This window comes from Arachis hypogaea, chromosome 12 (genome assembly GCF_003086295.3).
Source record: "Arachis hypogaea cultivar Tifrunner chromosome 12, arahy.Tifrunner.gnm2.J5K5, whole genome shotgun sequence".
NCBI lineage: Eukaryota > Viridiplantae > Streptophyta > Magnoliopsida > Fabales > Fabaceae > Arachis > Arachis hypogaea.
The window spans coordinates 36,552,916-36,573,835 of NC_092047.1; the positions used below are offsets into that span (position 1 = coordinate 36,552,916).

Sequence of the window (20,920 nt, forward strand, 5' to 3'; positions counted from 1 at the left end):
TTTTTTTTCGAAAACAGGTGAGAAAATTTTGAAATATTTTTGAAAATTTTTTGAAAAGAAAACAAAAAGAAAATTACCTAATCTGAGCAACAAGATGAACCGTCAGTTGTCCAAACTTGAACAATCCCCGGCAATGGCGCCAAAAATTTGGTGTTGTTGCCGGATCAAACTTGGCACTGATGTTACCGGACCAAAAGCTTGCTGAAAACTCGAACAATCCCTGGCAACGGCGCCAAAAATTTGGTACGCGGAATCGTGATTACACTTTAATTATGTAAAATTCATTGCTCTTTCTTTCCCTGGAAATGGCGCCAAAAACATGATGCCAAGACCATGGTTCACAACTCCGTGTAACTAACCAGCAAGTGCACTGGGTCGTCCAAGTAATACCTTACGTGAGTAAGGGTCGAATCCCACGGAGATTGTTGGTATGAAGCAAGCTATGGTCACCTTGCAAATCTCAGTTAGGCAGATATAAATTGATAATGGTGTTTTCGAATAATAGTTAATAGAATAGGGATAGAAATACTTATGTAATTCATTGGTGAGAATTTCAGATAAGCGAATGGAGATGCTTTCGTTCCTCTGAACCTCTGCTTTCCTGCTATCTTCATTCAATCAGTCTTACTCCTTTCCATGGCTGGCTTTATGTGATACATCACCACTGTCAATGGCTACTTTCGGTCATCTCTCGGGAAAATGATCCAATGCCCTGTCACGACACGGCTAATCGTCTGGAGACATCACCCTTGTCAATGGCTTCATCTTATCCTCTCAGTGAAAATGGTCAACGCACCCTGTCACGGCACGGCTATTCATCTGTCGGTTCTCGATCATGCTGGAGTAGGATTTACTATCCTTTTGCGTCTGTCACTAACGCCCTGCAATCGCGAGTTTGGAGCTCGTCACAGTCATTCATTCATTGAATCCTACTCGGAATACCACAGACAAGGTTTAGACTTTCCGGATTCTCTTGAATGCCGCCATTATTCTAGCTTACGCCACAAAGATTCTGATTAAGAGATCTAAGAGATACTCATTCAGTCGAAGGTAGAACGGAAGTGGTTGTCAGGCACGCGTTCATAGGGAATGATGATGATTGTCACGTTCATCACATTCAGGTTGAAGTGCGAATAAATATCTTAGAAGCGAAATAAGATGAATTGAATAGAAAACAGTAGTACTTTGCATTAATCTTTGAGGAACAGCAGAGCTCCACACCTTAATCTATGGAGTGTAGAAACTCTACCGTTAAAAATACATAAGTGAAAGGTCCAGGCATGGCCGAATGGCCAGCCCCTCTGATCTAAGAACCAGGCGTCCAAAGATTGTATACAACTGATCAAAGATGCCTAATACAATAGTAAAAGGTCCTATTTATAATAATCTAGCTACTAGGGTTTACAGAAGTAAGTAGTTGATGCATAAATCCACTTCCGGGGCCCACTAGGTGTGTGCTTGGGCTGAGCTTGAGTGTTGCACATGTAGAGGTCCTTTCTGGAGTTGAACGCCAGTTTTTGTGCCAGTTTGGGCGTTCAACTCTGGTTTTGGCTCCTTTTCTGGCGCTGGACGCCAGATTTGGGCAGAAAGCTGGCGTTGAACGCCAGTTTACATCGTCTATTCTTGGCCAAAGTATGGACTATTATATATTTCTGGAAAGCCCTAGATGTATACTTTCCAACGCAATTGGAAGCGCGCCATTTTGAGTTCTGTATCTCCAGAAAATCCATTTTGAGTGCAGGGAGGTCAGAATTCAACAACATCAGCAGTCCTTCTTCAACCTCTGAATCTGATTTTTGCTCAAGTCCCTCAATTTCAGCCAGAAAATACCTGAAATCACAGAAAAACACACAAACTCATAGTAAAGTCCAGAAATGTTAATTTAACATAAAAACTAATGAAAACATCCCTAAAAGTAACTAGATCCTACTAAAAACATACTAAAAATAATGTCAAAAAGCGTATAAATTATCCGCTCATCAGCCGGTCATGGCTCATTTTGGGTCATGACAATGTTCATGTATTCAATATTTTAATCATATTCATTGAGAAAAACAAAAAAAGAAGAAAAAAGAGAAAAAAAAAAGAGCAAAGAATAAAAGGGGACAAATACCCCAAAGTAAATGGTGATAGCAATGCATATGCACTGTACTCAAAATTGGGATGCATGAATATGTGGTAAATATGGTTAATTGATAGTTAGATTTTGTATTTTGATTACATGGATTGTTTCAAGTTAGGTGGGAAGTTTAGGTTAATTGAGGATTCAGATTTTAGTCCAGTTGACCAAATACAATCCTACCTTGACCCTAACCCCATTACAACCCTTAAAAGACCTCTTGATATGTGTATTTGTGCATTAAATTTTTGTTGATTAGTAGAAGAAGAGCAAGTCTTAGAAAGCAAGATTAGTAGAGAATGGATAGAATCGAACCTTAAACACCTGAGCGATTAGAGTGTATACACTTCCGGTGAGGGTTCGATGCTCGATTCTTTGTTCCCGACTTTCACGAGCTTTCTTCTTGCAAGTGTATCTATACTTTATTTTGATTAGTGGAATTCAGTTCATATTTATTCTTAAAAGATTTATTTATTTTTAACCAAGTAGGTAAATGTATTTTGCATTTAGTTGCATTCATATAGATATGTTGCATTTCATAAGTTTTACCATTCCTCTTCACTCTTTATAGCTTCTCTTGAGCTTAGCATGAGAACATGCTAATGTTTAAGTGTAGGGAGATTGATAAACCTATATTTTACGATTTATTTTGTATTGAATTGAGTAGATTTTATCCATTATTCTCACACTTATTCATATAAATCGCATGTTTTACATTTTCTTTCCTATTTTTGTGCTGTAATTAAAAACATGCTTCTTTGCCCTTAAATTCGCTAATTATTAATCCTCTCTTATTACCATTCGATGTCGTGATACGTGTGTTCAGTGTTTTCAGGTTTATAGGGCAGCAATGGCTTAGATGATGAACAGGAAGCATGCAAAAGTGGAAGGAACACATGAAATTGAAGTTTTGAGAAGCTGGCATCGACGCGCACGCGTGGGCAACGCGTACGCGTGACCAGTGCAGCAGACAAGCGACGCGTACGCGTGGATGACGCGTACGTGTGACCAGGATTTTGTTCAGCGACGCGTACGTGTGACGAGCGTCACGTGCTGCAATTTATAGAAAACGCTGGGGACGATTTCTGGGCTGCTTTTGGCCCAGTTTCAAACCCGAAAGTGAAGTTTAGAGGCTGCAGAGTAGAGCTAGATGGGAGGAATCAATCATTCACACTTCATTCATACACTTTAGGTTTTAGATGTAGTTTTCTAGAGAAAGAGGCTCCCTCCTCTCTCTAGGTTTTAGGATTTTTAGGTTTAGCTTTTCTCAATTTCAAAATTCTACCTTGTTTTAATTTAATTTTCTTCTACTCTTATTTGTTCTAGCACTTTAGTTTATCTATCCTCTCTTGTTGATTTATTTATTCTCCAATTTAGTTTATGAACTCTTCATGTTAGATTCAATTTTCCTTTTAATGCAATTTGAAGTATTTCATATTTATTGCTTCTTTCTTCATTTGTTATTATTGATTCCTTGCAATTAGTTGTTTAGATTTTATTATCCCTTATTAATTTTCTATGGTTTTATTTTGTGCCTTCCAAATGTTTGATAAAATGCTTGGTTGGATTTTAAACTAGCTTTTTGTATTCTTAGCTTAGATTGAGTAATTTGGAGACTCTTGAATTATCAAAAGTCTTTTGCTGATTGGTGTTTGAAAATTGCTAGTTGGCTTGAGCTTCACTAACTCTAGTCTTTGATTAGGACTTGTGAACTCAAGTTGAATTACTTACTTGACTTACCTTCAATTGTTAGAGATTAACTAAGTGAGAGCAAAAGGCAATTACCATCACAAGTGACTATGATAATGAGGATAGGAATTCCAATTATCAATCCTTGCTAAGACTTTTACTTAGTTATTATTTTATTTCTTTGTTATTTACATTACTTGTTCCTTATTTCAAAACCCAAAAATATACTTTCGCATAACCAATAATAACTATACTTTCCTGCAATTCCTTGAGAGACGACCCAAGGTTTAATACTTCGATTAATTTTATTGGGTTTGCGTTGTGACAAACAATTTAAATATTTACTGAGGATAATTTGTTGGTTTAGACTATACGTGAAACGTGATAAATTTAGTGAAAATCTGTACCGACATTTTTCCTCCATCAAGCGACGCGCACGCGTGACATGAAAAACGCCAGACGAGGCGTACGCGTGGCCCATTCGTACACGTCACAAGCAGCACGTGACCTCATTAAAGTGAAAATGCTGGGGGCAATTTCGAAGCTTCTTAGGCACAAATTCAACTGATTCTTGAGACTATTTCATGCAGAATTTAAGATGAGTCAAAGGGAGAGCAATTAGATTAGCTAGGATGATGCTTTAGTTAGTTTTCTAGAGAGAGAAGCTCCCTCTTCTCTCTAGAATTAGGTTAAAATTAGGTTAATTTCTCTTAAATCTAGGTTTAATTTCTTGTTTCTATCTTTTTTTTTTTTACAATTTCCTGTTCTATTGTCTTGATTTCCCTTAGCTCCTCTCGTTTGACTTGTCATTTCCTTTATTTTGTTACTTTTATGTTGATGAACTCTTGTTGGATTTGGATTTTATTTAATGCAATTTATGTTTCCATGTCTTTTATTGCCTTCTTGAGTTGTTAATCTTACATTTCTTGCATTGGGTAGTTGTAGATTTACATTTCTTACAAATTTATGATGCTTTCCTTTTATGCCTTCCAAGTGTTTGACAAAATGCTTGGTTAGATATTAGAGTAGCTTTTTGAGCATTCTTGGCTTAGAAAGAGAAATTAGGCAATCTTGAGTCATTAAGATCCAACTCATGTTGGTGATCTAGAGTTGTTAGTTAATATTATTTTCATTGACTCTAATCTCTTGCTAATTCAATTAGTGAGTTGATTAGGACTTTTGGATTGAGATTAACTAGTCTTATTTGACTTTCTCTCATGTGAAGATAACATTATACTTTCTTCCAATGTTGGAGATGACTAAATAGGATTAGCTCTTGATAATTATTGTATTATGATTAATGACTAGGATAGAAAGCCTATATTCTTAATCCTTGCCATGAATGTATCTCTTTAGTAATTGCTTTCTTTAATTGTTTGCTTCACTTTTCTTGTCATTTATTTTCTTGTCCCCTTATTTGCAAACTTCCTTGGATACTATGACCAATAATGTGCATACCTCACTGCAATTCCTTTGAGAGATGACCCGAGATCTAATACTCTCGGTATTTTTATTGGTTTGCACTCGTGACAAACAAAATTAAATTTTGATTGAGTGTTGTTTATTGGTTGGGAACTATACTATCAATGGAATTATTTGTGTGAAATTTCTAACTGACGAAAATACTCTTTTAATCATTGTTATTGTTGTCGTCGTTATTGTTATCGTTATTGTAGAATTTTTGCTATATTAATGACGTTGCTTGATCCAAAATTGATTTGGATGTGTTTTGTTGATAATTTAGTCATTTTTGTGTGTTATTTTCAAATTGAATTTGTGTGTCGCAATCAATAAAAAAATTCAGTGTTGGAGTTATGAATCTAAATTATTATTGTGATGAATCTGTTCCATTCTCATTTCGGTGTACTTTAGAAAACTTTCGGTGTATTTTGGAAATCTTTCAGTGTATTGTAGAACTTTTTCAGTGTATTTTTATTCTGATAAGTTCTACATAATTCAAAACTCTTTTTCTCCCTCCTCCTCATCTTTTGTTGCTTCTTCTTCTTCTTTTTCATCATCATCATCATCATCTTTTTTTTTATTCATATTTTTTTCTTGCTTTATCTTATCAAGTTTCTTCTTATTTTACTCTCTTAACAAGAATAAAAAAAATCAAACAAAGAAGAAGAAGAAACATAATGGTACAAAATTACTTAGAAGAGGATGAACTTACATTCATTCAACTAAAAGAAAGAAAGAAATAAGAAAAAAAAAAGAAGAAAAAATACAGTCTTAGAGGAAATATTTTTCTAACATTTGCAGCAAATTTGGGTGTAACATGAAGATATTTGAGTGTATTGTTTAAGAATTTTCAGTGTATATGTGCTGATAAGTTATGCATAATTCAAAACTCTTCCTTTCCCTCCTCCTCATCTTCTGCTGCTTCTTCGTCTTTTCTTCATCATCATCATCATCTTCTTCTTCTTCTTTTTCTTATTCATCTTTTTCTTTTTGTTTTACCTTCTCAAGTTTCTTCTTGTTTTATTCTCTTAAGAAGAATAAAAACAAAAAAATCAAACAAAGAATAAGAAAAAATACATAATACTGCAAAATTGCTTGAAAGATGATGAACTTTTATTCATTCAACTAAAATAAAGAAAGAAATAAGAAAAAAATGTAGCATTAGAGGAAATATTTTTCTGTATTTACAGCAAATTTTGGTGTAACATGAAGATATTTGAGCGTATTGTTTAAGAATTTTCAGTGTATGTGTGCTGATAAGTTCTGCATAATTTAAAACTCTTCAACTTTTTTCCCCTCATCTTCTACTGCTTCTTCTTTTTCTCACATTATCACCATTTTCTTCTTTTTTTATTTTATTTTTTCAAGTTTCTTCTTATTTTACTCTCTTAACAAGAATAAAAACAAAAAAAATCAAACAAAGAAAAAGAAAAAGAAGAAATACATAATGCTGCAAAATTACTTGGAAGATGATGAACTTACATTCATTCAACTAAAAGAAAGAAAGAAGGAAAAAAGAAGAAGAAAAAAATACAGCAGTAGAGGAAATATTTTTTCTATATTTGCAAGTAAATTTGGATGTAACACGAAGATATTTAAGTGTATTATTTAAGAATTTTCGGTATATATATGCTGATAAGTTTTGTATAATTCAAAACTCTTCTTCTTCCTCCTCATCTTCTGTTGCTTCTTCTTCTTATTTTTTATTTCATATTCTCATAATTCTTTTTGGAAGAAAAGATCAAATAAAAAAATACGTAAGATTGCAAAATCAATAGAAAGAGAAGGAGGGAAAAAATGCAGCAACAACAACAGTAATAAAAGAAACGGAAAAGCTACCAAAAGTACCCATGAAGTTTACGAACGCTGACAAAAGTACCCATAAACTAAGGAAATTAAATCTATACCCATGAAAGATGGGTTCCTATGACAAAAGTATCCAAATCCTAATTTTTTATTGATTTTTTTAATAAAATTCCTAAACTACCCCACCCTAACCCCATTCTACTGTTACTCCCTCTCTTCTCTTCTTCCTCTCTCCTCACTTATCCCTCAAAAACCCTCACAGAGTCACAGAAATTCTCCTCCTACCTCCTCATTGCCGTCCGCCACCCACCTACTTCATTACCGCCAATCTCTTCCCCTCTCACTGCTTTTCTCTCTCACTATCAAGGTGACTACAACATCTTTATCGCACACCTGTGACCCAACCTGAGGAGAATGCTGCCGTGGCGCGCCTGTTGCAGTCGAGGAGAACACCGTCGTTGCACACCTGAGAAGAGAGAGAAGGGTCGTGGTACTCTTGCATGCAGAAAGCGAGTTCGGTAAAGAGAAATCAGAGAAGAAAGGGAGGCGCCACTGTGGATGGAGGTTTTGCCATTGACGATGTTACAGTCGGCCGGCGAAGAAAAAGGTATTTCTTTTTTTTAAACATTTTTATTTTATTTTTCTTCTTTTCAGAAATTGATTTAGTTACTACTAAAATGATACTGTTATATTTTTTTTTAAATCTGCTTCTATTTTTTATGAAGGCTGAGATTGATTTACAGAAGACCCAGTTGATGGCTACTTCTACTTCTGATTTTTGCTGAAATAAATTTCAAATTGGATGAATGGATTTGTTGATTTTTTATGGTTGATGGCTTTTTCTATTTCTAATTTTGCTAAAGTGAATTGAAATTGGATGAATGAATTTGAAAATTTTTATGTTTTGAGTATTTTTTGGTGTTTGATTAATTTGGTTTGGGTATGGATTATAAACTTATGAGTGAATCGGTTGAGGTCCGATTCTCTATCACCACCACCACTACCATTGATTTTGGTCTGGTTTGTCGTAGGAGTAGTTTTGGACTTCATGGCAAGAGTTGGTGCAAATTGAGTTATGAAAGGTTGAAAAAGTGAGTTGAGATTGAGTGTAGGGTAGTTTAGAAATTTTATTAAAAAATCAACAAAAAATTAAGATTTGGATACTTTTGTCATACGAAACCCATCTTTCATGGGTACAGTGTTAATTTTCTTAGTTTATGAGTACTTTTGTCAGCATTCGTAAACTTCATGGGTACTTTTGGTAGTTTTTCCTAAAAGAAATAATGATAAAGATAAAACACATGAAGAAAAAGGAGGAAAAACTCAGAAAAATAAGAAAGAAGAAGAGGTAGAGGAGAAAGAGCACGGGATACAAAGAGGAATAATGTGATTTTAAACGCACATTATTTAAATAGATTTTGTTGGGTTAAAATTAACTTGTATGACTTATATACAAAAAGACTTAGTATTAGTAGCAGAAGTCTATATCTATAAGATGCGCAATGCATAACTATAAGTGAAATAGTAGGTGGCGTACGAGGATTTGCAGTGTCCAATTTTGTTACTCCTTTTTCCAGAATTTTCTTGACAGCAATCTATCGTCAGTGATGACATCTGATGCAATTCAAGGTAGCTACTATAAATACTTGAACTCACTCGCGTGTGAGTACCCACCAAAAGTTTTGTGCATCACAAATTACAATCAAATTACTCTTTAAACTACTACTATACATTCGCTCGCTGAAGAGAATCAAGATCATGGCAACTGCGTATGTCAATTCTACATTCTTTACTTTCCTTATATCTATGTCACTTGAATTTCCTCTTTGTTAAATCTTCTCTCAATTTCTGTGTAACGTTTAGTGGTGTGCAAGAAGCTCGTCCTGCTCCACTAACTTCAACTTCCGAACCACCGCCTCTTTTTGATGGAACTACCAGGTTCCTTTCTTTCTCATTCTCTGTTATAAAACTGCTTATTTTCTAGGTTTTATTATTTTTCGGTAAAATTTTGATTTGGTTAAATTATTCGGTCGGTAGTTTCAAAAAATTTGTAATTAAAATTTTATAGATTAAAAGCTTTCAATTGAGTATTATGCTGTTTTGTAAATTTGTAATTAGGTCTTTATGTTACCAATGGTAGAGTTAACGAGAATCTTCTAAAAATAAGAAGAGGTTAGATTTAGAGATTTATCCTTTACATATAGGTATCTTTAAGTTTGAAAGGGAATATTCTATTAATTTTGATATTTTTTGTACGATAATGACCTAACTATAAAATTTAAAATGAGTAGGGATCTAATCAAAAGCTTTTAAAATATGAGGATTTAATTATAAATTTAGTAAAAGCTATATGAACTGACAGAGTAATTTAACATTTTGATTTTCCAAGTTTTTACTAAAATTCAGTACTGACATGCTCAATTTCTTATCTAGGTTGTACATCTGTTATTATTGCCCCTATGCACAACGTGCATGGATCACCAGAAATTACAAGGTTATTCCTTTTCTTTGGAGGACAAATAAGTCTTTGATTTTTGGTCCACGAACATTTAAGTCTCCGAGAATTTAAAATATATTTAAGTCTCTGACATTTTCAAAACCTAGACACATCGATTCTTCTGTTTACTTAGGTCTATCAGACCCAACGGAAAAATCAAACATGGCTTCCGTTGTACTGATCTAGCGATATACGGATGCTCACGTAGGAAAGTTTTTAAAATGAGATAAATTTAGACCCAGAATCGATATGTCTAGCTTTTAAGAAGGTCAAGGACTTAAATGTATTTTCAAATCATCGGGAACTTAAATGACCGCTGACCAAAAGGTCAAGGACCTATTTGTCCTTTTCTCCTTTTCTTTATAGTTGAATCTTTGTATAATGGTAAATTCAATTGCTTGATGAATTACATATTAGTTAGTCACCCTTGATATGATTATGAATCATACATTGAATAAACAGGGAACCACCAACGTAGCACTTGAATGATTTTGTTGCTGACACAATAGTTCTTAAAAGAATGGAATTAGTTTTAACGCCCAAAAGATATCAACTGTTGACTAGTACTCATGTATTTAATTATTATTTGCTAAGTCATAAAAGTGTATGATTCTATTATTATTTACTCTTCTGGTCTGCTGCTGTTATACTTTTCAGGTCTTGCCACTTTTAATTTGTTTCTTCTGTTGGTTACAGGGGCTGCAAGAGAAGATCAAATTGATTCCTATTGACCTTGGAAACAGGCCTGCTTGGTACAAGGAGAAAGTCTACCCTCAAAATAAGGTATGTAACTTGATGATTATGATAAAAGATAATATTATAAATTGCTTTGCTATTTTATACATAAACAGTTTCTTAATAGAGATGCACATGAATGGTTTTATATTTTAACAAATAGAAAATTTTAACTCGTCTTGGAATTTAATCTTTATTTAGAAGAATGGGATAATAGCAGTTGAACTCTTAGGCTCACATCAGTGCTAGCATAGTTTTAAAAAAGAGATCCTGACAAGGAGAAAGTCTACCATGAAAATATGTTTTAGTTTGTGTTAGTGATAGAAGATAAATAAATTTGCTTGCTAGTTTATGCATAAACAATTTCTTATTAACCTTAAGTCATGGTAGATGTAAATGAATGGTTCTTTGTTTTAATAACCAGAACAATCAACACTGAAATTTGATGTTATGGAAGTTGTCTTGTAGAGACAACTATTTAGTTGTTAATGTAGTGTTACCTATTTATAAAAAGCTCTCAATAGACTCATTTCTAGTTTATGTACAACATGTTTCACTTGATTAACTAATTTACTGCACGCACATATATGACTTTCGTCTCCTGCTAATTTTTACAGGTGCCGTCATTGGAGCACAATGGTAAGGTAATTGGAGAAAGTCTTGATTTGATCAAATATATAGATGCCAACTTTGAAGGGCCATCTCTTGTTCCAACGGTAAGAACTTTGAACTGCCGAATCTCTTTCTTCTTTGCACATTATGGCCCCTAATCATTTTTCAGTAGTTAATTGAGTAATGAACTAATGATGTTAAGAACACACTTTTTATAGGATCCTGCAAAGAAAGAGTTTGGTGAGCAATTGGTGTCACAAGTTGATTCAGTCACCACAGATTTGTATGCTGCATTGAAAGGGGATGCTATACGACAAGCAAGTAAGAGTGTAGGTTTATTGATTGAGGAGAGTGTTTTCTCAAACGTAAAAATGTGTCTTAAAATTGGTTCTCTGAATTAGGTCCTATCTTTGATTCCTTTGAGAATGCTCTTGGAAAATTTGATGATGGGCCATTCTTCCTTGGTCAATTCAGCTGGGTAAGTTCAAGTAGATTTCTTAATTCATACCTCAAGAAATTGGAACTGATACTGATGTTCATCATGATGCATTTGATAAAAGAAAGTTTCACTTACCCAAAAGTGGCAAAAAATCAATGTAGAATAAACCTGTAAACCCTTACTCACATAAAACAATGTAGTCAAACCCACCATGTATTGATTTGTCACACTTTCTCTAATGGTGGGAAATGAATTTGTCATTTTTAAATACGACATTATCCTACCAATTTTTTTATTAGGTATGAGGTTTGGTGTTTACTCATGATTACATCAATGAATATGTGACTTTTCTCCCTTTATAATTTGTAAATGCTTGTGATAATCAGGTGGATATCGCCTATCTTCCATTCATTGAAAGATTCCACGTGGTCTTTGCTGAGGTTTTCAAGCATGACATCACTGAAGGAAGGCCTAAACTTAGAGCATTCATTGAGGTACCCTATAGCCTCTTATCTATAAACTTTTCTTCCCCCTTCTGTCGAAATTGCAATGTTTTTCATTAATTTATATGATTAGCTAATTTGACGCAGGGGTACATGTCTTTAGATTACTTGGAGTTTCCATGGGTCATATGACCTAACAACATTATTACTTTTCTTTTCTATGTTTTCATGTTGCGAGTGCCTTAGTGGTTTCACATTGCTTATGCTGTCATTTTGGTTATTTCTTTTCTTTTCCTTGTGTTATTCTGAAGTCTCGCATAGCTTACATTACCATTATGTGGATACTGGATAGCTATTTTCTATATAAATAACAAGTTTATTCGATATGTCAATAACCAATAGTGGTAGCAGAGTGTTCTATTTGAATTTGGCCCTGAAATTCAGTCTATGGGATTGATAATAAGATGTCTAACTATGCTACTAACATGTTCAAACTTTCGTAGTTACGGAAGAGATTTTCATTTGAGAGTAAAACTTAATTTCTTCAATGTTTTGTAGGAGGTGAACAAGATTGATGCATATACACAAACAAGGTTTGACAGAAAGGAACTTGTTGATCTTTACAAGAGACGTTTCTTGGTACTGCTACGTATCCTTTTTCACTGTTAATGTTTGAAGAGTCCTAATTTGATTGATTTATGACTTTGTTTACATATTCTCTTTGCAGCCCCAACAGCAGTGAACTTTTGAATTGCAGTGTGGCCTCTAAGATGAAAAGAACGCGGCCAATAGAGTGTTTTGCATTCATGGGATGCTGATGTTCAGTTAGATATTGGTCTGTTTGTTATGTGTCATAATAATCAATAATGTTCTATGTAACAACAACTTGTGATCTTTGATGATACATGTACTATTGTGATAATAAATTAATTAGTAATAAAGAGATATATATGCATTACCTATAATATACTAGAAAGTATTCGATGACATTTCTGTCAGCAAAGGCAAGAAAAAGATGGAAATGAAAGAGAAAAACATAGTATAAACGGGGAAGAAAATAATTTGATGAGATCATACAATGCTTTCAAAAACATCTGAAATTGATACTTCTTATCTTCAAATATAGGTGGCTGTTTTACATATATTTTCTTAGATATGAAGTTATTTGAGAAGGTTGGCTTTGCGTCCATTTGGAACAATGAGATCATTTGAGAAGCAATAAAAACAAGCAAGATTTCAATTATTTCTAACCTTGTGATTGGTTTAAAGATTTTTTCACAATCAATTCTTTTTTCATGATCATAGTCTTGGGCAACTAATTATGTTTTGATTTTTGACAATTTTCCTATTTCGTCCAATTTCTTTTCGTACATTATTAATCCTAATGATTATTTTTTTTACGACTGGATATCAAACTTGATTTTTATAAAATTGTTTTTAAGTTTTTCTTTCATAGTTTTGACCGAATCAAGTTTTTTGAGAGTTTGAATATATGATCTGATTCAATTATTAGATTCTTACTCTTTTTGGAATTGGATTATTGAAACAACTTTGGGATCCAGCACACTTTTATAGTTTTGACTTTTGAGATCTTTCAGCTTTTTCTCTTTCTAGTTCCTTTTCCTGTTTTTTTCTTTTATCAATGACTTGAGGTGATGATATTGTTAAGTTTCCAGAAGAAATTCTGAATAAAAAATTGAATCATCTAAAAAAAAACACATGAAAGACAAAGTGAGAATTTATGATGTAAAAATACGGGACACGATACGATATGATACGGGATACGTGGATACACAAATTTTAAAATTTTATAAGATACGAGACATGACATATATATAAAGTATAAAATATTTTTTTAGATAAATTATAATGATATTTTGATATTTTATTAATATTAAAACATAAAATAATTTTTTAATGATTTTTAATGTCTTTTTTAATTATATAAAATATTTAAAAAAATTTATTTTAATAAATAATAATATATTATTTCTAGATGCATTCCAAGAATACATGTTGAAAATAAAGTTGGACATGCTGACACGTGATGATATTTTGGTATGTCCAAATATCTCTGAAAAAAAAATTTATTTTTTATCAAGATGCGGTTAGACACAATAGAGAGCAGACACATATGAGGACGAGAGTTGATGAGTGTCGTGTCCGTAATATGTCTAATACGCAGAAACAGAAACTACATACATACTACTAGTTTCAGCACATTACAACCATAGCTACCATCATCACGGACAAAAACAAACAATAATAATGCAACAACAACATACGAAGAAAACCCTAACACATTTAAAAAAAAAAAAAACACATTATAAAAGGGATGAACGAATGAATATATATCGACTTAACAATGTAGAAAAAGCCATGATTAAGAAAAACAGAGGAGTAGATAATAGCTATTTTGTTTCTCCTTTCTATTTTGGTTACCTCTAACAATCAAGATGCTTCTCATCAGACCACTACGTGTGCAATAAAGACTGCTTGCTTTGCTTGACAGAAAGCATCAGAGAAAATCCCTCTCAAAGTGGCATCATTGAAGAAAATAAAGAGAAGAGACTATGTTGGATTGAGAGAAATAGTCACTGCATGTTAAATCCCCTCTAATACACTAACCGACGATGTTTCTATGCAATTTGGGCGCCAATTAAAAAACGGCGTCGTTTTGAAAATCCAGCTTGGCTTCCAGCGTGACATCCGTCAATTCAAGTCATCTTTCCGTCACTGAAAAATGCTTCAGGGACGACCGTGAGTCATCTTTATTAAATTCAAGGACAACATTAGGACTAATGCAAGTTTAAGGACAACTTTAAGTCACGAGGGCAAGTTCAGAGACTACTTTGAGATTTAACTCAAACTAAAATTCCAGATACCAGCATTTGCGAATAAATGACCAACTACATGATTGGATCTACTCGTCTTCCATGTTTAAATTAAGTACAAGGCTAGTTCATTTCAAAGACTTTCATAGAGTAAGAAATGTCTCAAAACATAGTGTTTAGAGACTAAATCCTTAAAAAATATAAAACTTGTAATATTGTTCAATATAAAAAGAAAAAGAATTAAAGACCCGTATGACTAGTAAAAGTGTTTTTTTTTTTTTTTTTTTTTTTTTTTTTTTTTTGTAAATTTTAATGGCCAATCATGCGTTGGCGTTAAACATGTCCTTAAAGCCATTACTCAAAAAGCAGTCAACACCAATATTGAAGGAAAAAAATTAGAATATAAGGAAAAATAGGGAGTTTCGGTAATGTGTTCTAAAGACATTTAAAAATATTATAAAAACATTTTACTAGAAATGATTGAAAAAATAATTTTTTTTATATTTCCAATAAATTGAATACATCAAATTCTTTTTTTTAAAAAATAACATTATTATATTCTTAAAATGTGCTTTTAAAATACAAAATAGCTAAATCCAAATAAAAATATGGAACTACAAGGTCTACAAGATAACATGCGCGACCAAATACAGCTTAACCTACCCAAACTTGGAGTTTTACCAAGTTAATCAGATTTCTTGGCCACACTTAATAACACTCCTGTAGTAAGACATATGACTACAAATCCAAGAGAAGCCTCCGTTGATACATGGATTCCTGTATTAATGAAAGGAGGCGTGAACATTCAATTATAGTGGATCTTATATAAGGCCCTGAATTTTCACCAAATATTCAGTTTGGTCTGAGTTTTAGAACCGTGAATTAGTGAACCTTTCGTCGCCAATACAGTTAACCGAATGGACTAGCTGTAAAACTGCTTTAATGGCGGTTAACCACACTGTAAACATTCTGTTAACTAGATTGGTGATAGAAAACCAACTTGATTAATGATTGTGAGGGATCAAATGGAGTATGTTTAAAACTTAAAAACCAAACTGATCATCAAGTGAGAACTTAGGTACCAAATTGAGTATCATCTCATTGTATAGTACAGACTCACCAAAATAGTCCAGGATCATCTTGCACCCAATGAATCCCAGAACAACAGCAATGGATGGCTAACAAGACCGAAAAGACAGATATCAGTGAGAAGGATGGGATCTCAAACTCATAATTGAAATAATAGCCTGAACAAGGTTATCAAACTCGAGTTCAGGTCCTCAAATTGCATTTTATGATTTATGTTTACACAAGTCGAGGTAACCTTCCGAGATTGATTACCTTGAGCTTAAAACTATGTGAAAGATGGGATTCTCAGTAGCAGATTATGCAAATAAATTATTCTTTCAAATAAGAGCAATGATAATGTAACCTTCCACTTCCCTTTTGCTGAAATGGAAATTTTACCTTCCCTTCAGGATAAATTAACAGATAGAATTTAAGTCAAATAGGTATGACAGAAGGAACATAACCCAAATCAATCTTTCCTATGTGCTCATGTGCACCAGTTTATTTTCAAACACTATTTAGATGAAGTAGCAAATTTCTTCATAGACAAGATGCTAAAGTAAAACACCAATGATAGAGTGGCAACTGAACCTTAGTCTAGAAGAAACATATTTGCTTCTTTTAAGGGATATATACACTTAAACACAAGAATACTCGCACCAACCAAAGGGATATAAATTTAAGTCACATTTACCTGCAGGTACTCCAACTCTGACATGCCCTCAGATATTATTGGGTAAAGTGACCTTAAACCTACAATTAAATATGGAAGCACTTTATTATTGCTTATTCATGCGAAAATCAATTTGCACAACTGACTGTTAAGACAGATTCACATCTTAGAAGTTAGATAAATAGCAAAAATGAATCTTTTCACCTGTCCAACCTCACATGGCCATGCAGTAGAGAAAAATTGTTTAATTATTTGTCTATTTTGTGGAATAAAAGAACCCCATTTTTTGTAACGAATTACCATTCATAAGATTATTCATTATGTATTCAATGAGAAAATCAAACTGATGAAATACCCTTACATGGCAGAAAAGTACTTGTAGGGTTTCAAGAATCCAGATGTCAAATATTATACTGAAAAAATAATTTCTAAGGCATACAACTATACAAGAACCAAGTTCAAATATATTAGTATTTATTCAAAAATGAATGAGGCAACAGAACTTACTCAAAATGGCAAAAAGATTAGACGAAAATACTACAAACGGATCCCGAGTTACGCCAAAAACTGCAGGTATTGAGTCAACCTAAATGAAAACATCATGTCAACATTCAAGTACCAAATTGACTAGAAAATGCTGCAATGGCAAAGAGGGATTAGAAAACCTACTGCAAATGCAATGTCACTGAACTCAACAACTGCTACAGTAAGAAGCAAAGGGGTGGCCTGCCCAAAATGTTTTATCCCTGTTAGAAATTAAGTTGAAATTAATTTAATCCAGATTTATAGTCACTGAAAATGAAGGGAAGCAATGAATCTAAATGTAGCGAAGTTCAAGGGTTTTGAGATGTGGGAAGGTAACGGAATGAACCAAGACAATAAGGAAGTAATATCAATTTGTAACTGACTAATGAACGGTCGGACAGTTATAAAGCACTTACTTTCCACAGTCCATCTTGACTTGTTATGAAACGATTTCCATCGTAATATGCTGCAAAATGTAAAAAAACAACTTCAATAAGCTGAATGGTAGAAACATGCTAAGTCAAAATGCAAAAGCTAACAGCATATTTTCCCCATCTTGATTTGTCAACAGTAACATATACGTTCAAATGCCTGCGTGGTTCTGTATATATATCTGCATATGCTAATCAAGCAGTACAAAATGGAACATTTATATTAAAAGCAATCTAAATTAAGAATATAAAAAAAATGATGACAGGATTAATCAGCAGCAAATTCCAACTAGGGAAAGAGAGAAATAAGCATGACCACAGAACATTACTTGTTACAGGGATAAATTTCTGGCATGTCTTCACCACATAGTTATTAGATAAGTCCGACTCATCATCTTCACCGGCAAATAGCTATTCATAAAAACAAGAAAATGCTGCAATCAAATCGATATTCCATATAATTCTGAACATCACAATGAGAAGCATAGAATTCATAGGATACAATAATAATTAACCAGGTAGTCAAGAGTTCAATCTTGCCACTCTCATGTTCATAATTAAATGTTAGGTCCACTGTGAGATAAAGTTGGCATATTCATTTTCCCTGTCAAAGCCTAGATTAGTGCTAGAGAAACGTGAACTCTGCACGACATTCTATGCTTTAAGGATCATTGATTTTTTAAAGTAATAGACATAGAAAGTGTTGTGCCAAGAAAATATGTGGGGAACACATTGGAAATTACAAATCTTCACCTTAAATGACGAGTAAAGTAATATAGCGGCCAATAGAAGGTTGACTGCCTCAAACGTCTGAAATCAGTGTAATAATAAATGATACAGGATGATCAGAAAGTTTAAGCTTAACCAATTACTAACTGAAAATACATAGACATGATAAGAGAAAATTATACCTCAAGGGTGGCTGTTCCAAGAAGTATTAACGTTAGGCGAAAGATAACTGCACCAGCAATACCATAAGAAAGTACACGATTCTGTATTCAATAAGAAGTAAATGAAAAACTGATTTGCAATCAAAGATTTTCTTTTTAAATATTTGATGCAATATTAACGAGTTGAGCAACAACAATTTGGAATATCTCATAGTTTAAGATGGCAACAAGTTTATCCAGAAAGAAAATGATGGCAAAGAAGTTAATGCATCACCTGGTACATAATTGGCACTTTGAAGTATTTGAATATCAGAACGAAGACAAAGAGATTATCTACAGAAAGACTTTGCTCCAATATGTATCTAATAGTGCACAATGGTCAAAAGCCACCATCCCGTTCAATACAATAAGAAGTTGAAGAAAGTTAAAACAAAGAGGAATGGAAGATTTGTATAAAATATTTTATCTAACCATAGTTATTATAAATAAACATCCAACATGTGTTAACTTTTAACTCCTGCTTTAGATCAGTCTAGTAATCACACTATTCTAGGCCCATATAAAGAAGGGTAGTAGAGAAGAAGAACACAAGATGAAGTCTGGTTCATTAAAACTAGCATGAAAGCATCTAGAGCATGCCACATCATAATGGATAAGGAAACGAAAATTTTGCTAATTACTGTGTCTGATTCCTCAAGAACATTAGTTATGCTAGAACTGTATAATTTACCCAGCAAAGAATTCAGATGCCTTGTCAACACCCTCTTTAAATCCCAAACCAACACCAAATGCCACTGCCGCGCTCACCTATGATAAATCATAAATAAACTAACTTGAACATAAACAAACAAATAAGATACAAAAGGAAGCATTCTAAAACTAAATAATCAACTACAGTTAGCTGAGATTTTCCAACCCATAAGACCACATTTCTAACAGAAGAGCTGTAAGTTTTATCTCCCAGAGACTCTTGTGTACTTTTATCCTTAGATGGCTCCTTCTTGCTAATGTCTTCTTTTGGTTGAGCGTAGATTCTCTTTACATCTGCATGTTCATCCAACTATCACTTATGAATAATGCAACAAAAATATCATAAAAACGAGATAAAAGCACCAGAATTAGATGCGCTATATGAACAAAGTTGTTGGCACAATGACAGAGAAACACTACAACCCTATAGTTAACATGGGTTCTACTCCTGGAGAGAACACCAATTGGAAAAGCAAACTTAGTGTTGCTCGAAATAAAGGGGGCTAATCTCCTTCTTTGGTAATAGGGAGGGGGATTCACCCAAAAAGATTAACCTAGCCTCCATCTGAAAGAGGTATCTTCCATAAATAGATATCTATACATAGGGCTGGCAATGGGATATTAAACCTATTTTCTTAGCTCAAGCTCAAGCGCAAAACCACTCCAATGGTCACAAACACTCGAATCTCAATGAACCAATAAACAAACATACTATTAGTATTTGGTCATTGACCATTATCCAAACCGTATTAGCTCAACGAATAATATCCAACAAATATATCTCTTTTCACACGTACACTCAGCTACAAAATAAAACTGAGTCAGTAAAAGAATACCATCAAATACTAACACCTTAAACTCAAGTGTTATTGGTTCAATTAATTGTTTCAACGAAATTGACTATGAATATGTGTATCAATAAAGAGCATGAACTAATAAATCGAATTCGAAATGTCGAAAGTTTAAGCTTAGCCTCAGCCCATTTAACATTCAGGCCAAAATTGTCAGCACTATTATCGTTTATCAAACCTAGAACAGCAAATCAAGTCATGAGCTTGCATAATCTGATTTTCATTTTCTACATTTTGAATAATCTGAAAGCTATGAACATTTCAAAATCCACAAAAAATTAAATAATTCTTCTTTTTTATTCAGAGATATTTACCTGAGGGAGTTAATCTACCATCCTTATCTACATGTTTGAAGCCCAAAATTGGAAAAAAGAGAGCACCGCGAGAATGACAAGCTGCCACACATTTTTTTTATTATTATTATTTTGTAAAAGTATAGAATTTGTCAGGTGCTAAAGAAAAAGGAAATTAAGGTTAGATACTCTCATGTTATATTATAATTTATAAATGCAGAAGAAATTATAGAAAAGGAAGATGAGACGATAAATGATTAGGATATGAAGTTAAATAGAAAGAAGAGAGGATAGACCAGAGGAAAAGGAAGAGACGAGGGGAGAGAATTTGGAGTGTGAGAGTGAAACCCTGTCACTGTGTTGGAATTTGAATGGGATTTTGATGCCGTTGTGAACAACGGAGGCTAATCCCATATCTCTCTTTTCTTCTTGCTGTGAGTAAGTGAGCGATTGGTGGTGACTTCATTCTTCTAAGAGAAGAATAAGAACTTTGGGAACTAGATAACGACATGAGGGTCGAGGGATATTAGCCAATCACGTTGCGTTGCGTTGCCTTGCGTTGTGCTAGCGCTACAGATTAGGGGTAAAAATATATTAGATCAGATTTTGCTATTAACAGGCCAAATTTATCACACAGATAATTGGTCTGAGTTTAGTTTGGAATGTGTTATAAACTTTTTTTAAAATACTAAATATGATTTATTATTTAGCCTCACCAAACTTAAAATCTGTTAAAAGACTTGACAATTGTTGTTTTATACAAAAATAAAAATGTAATTTAAAAAAATACTATTTTTTAATAAA

General features: G+C 33.4%; 2 protein-coding genes across 4 annotated transcripts; one reads left to right on the forward strand and one right to left on the reverse strand.

Moving 5' to 3' along the window:
• The first annotated feature begins 8,513 nt into the window (after nt 1–8,513).
• On the forward strand, nt 8,514–12,766 carry LOC112727308 (glutathione S-transferase L3). The gene is made up of 10 exons (XM_025776998.2): nt 8,514–8,844; nt 8,939–9,013; nt 9,509–9,569; nt 10,269–10,355; nt 10,925–11,023; nt 11,138–11,240; nt 11,321–11,397; nt 11,745–11,852; nt 12,360–12,440; nt 12,529–12,766. The coding sequence occupies exons 1-10, from the start codon at nt 8,834–8,836 to the stop codon at nt 12,541–12,543; spliced, it is 717 nt and encodes a 238-aa protein (XP_025632783.1). The 5' UTR covers nt 8,514–8,833; the 3' UTR covers nt 12,544–12,766.
• Nucleotides 12,767–14,130: 1,364 nt separating this feature from the next.
• On the reverse strand, nt 14,131–20,717 carry LOC112727309 (thylakoid membrane protein TERC, chloroplastic). 3 transcript variants are annotated; one of them, XM_025776999.3, is made up of 15 exons: nt 20,413–20,717; nt 20,138–20,218; nt 19,139–19,266; nt 18,953–19,029; nt 18,497–18,584; nt 18,244–18,324; nt 18,086–18,142; nt 17,662–17,743; nt 17,318–17,367; nt 17,046–17,102; nt 16,884–16,962; nt 16,398–16,456; nt 15,756–15,813; nt 15,299–15,412; nt 14,131–14,537 (listed from the first exon to the last, which is right to left on the reverse strand). In XM_025776999.3, the coding sequence occupies exons 1-14, from the start codon at nt 20,528–20,530 to the stop codon at nt 15,321–15,323; spliced, it is 1,107 nt and encodes a 368-aa protein (XP_025632784.1). In that variant the 5' UTR covers nt 20,531–20,717; the 3' UTR covers nt 14,131–14,537; nt 15,299–15,320. The 3 variants fall into 3 exon arrangements, with proteins under 3 accessions (XP_025632784.1, XP_025632785.1, XP_072065274.1); XM_025777000.3 differs by having other exon boundaries at nt 14,131–14,547; XM_072209173.1 differs by lacking the exon at nt 14,131–14,537 and having other exon boundaries at nt 15,116–15,412.
• Between the last annotated feature and the right edge of the window lie 203 nt (nt 20,718–20,920).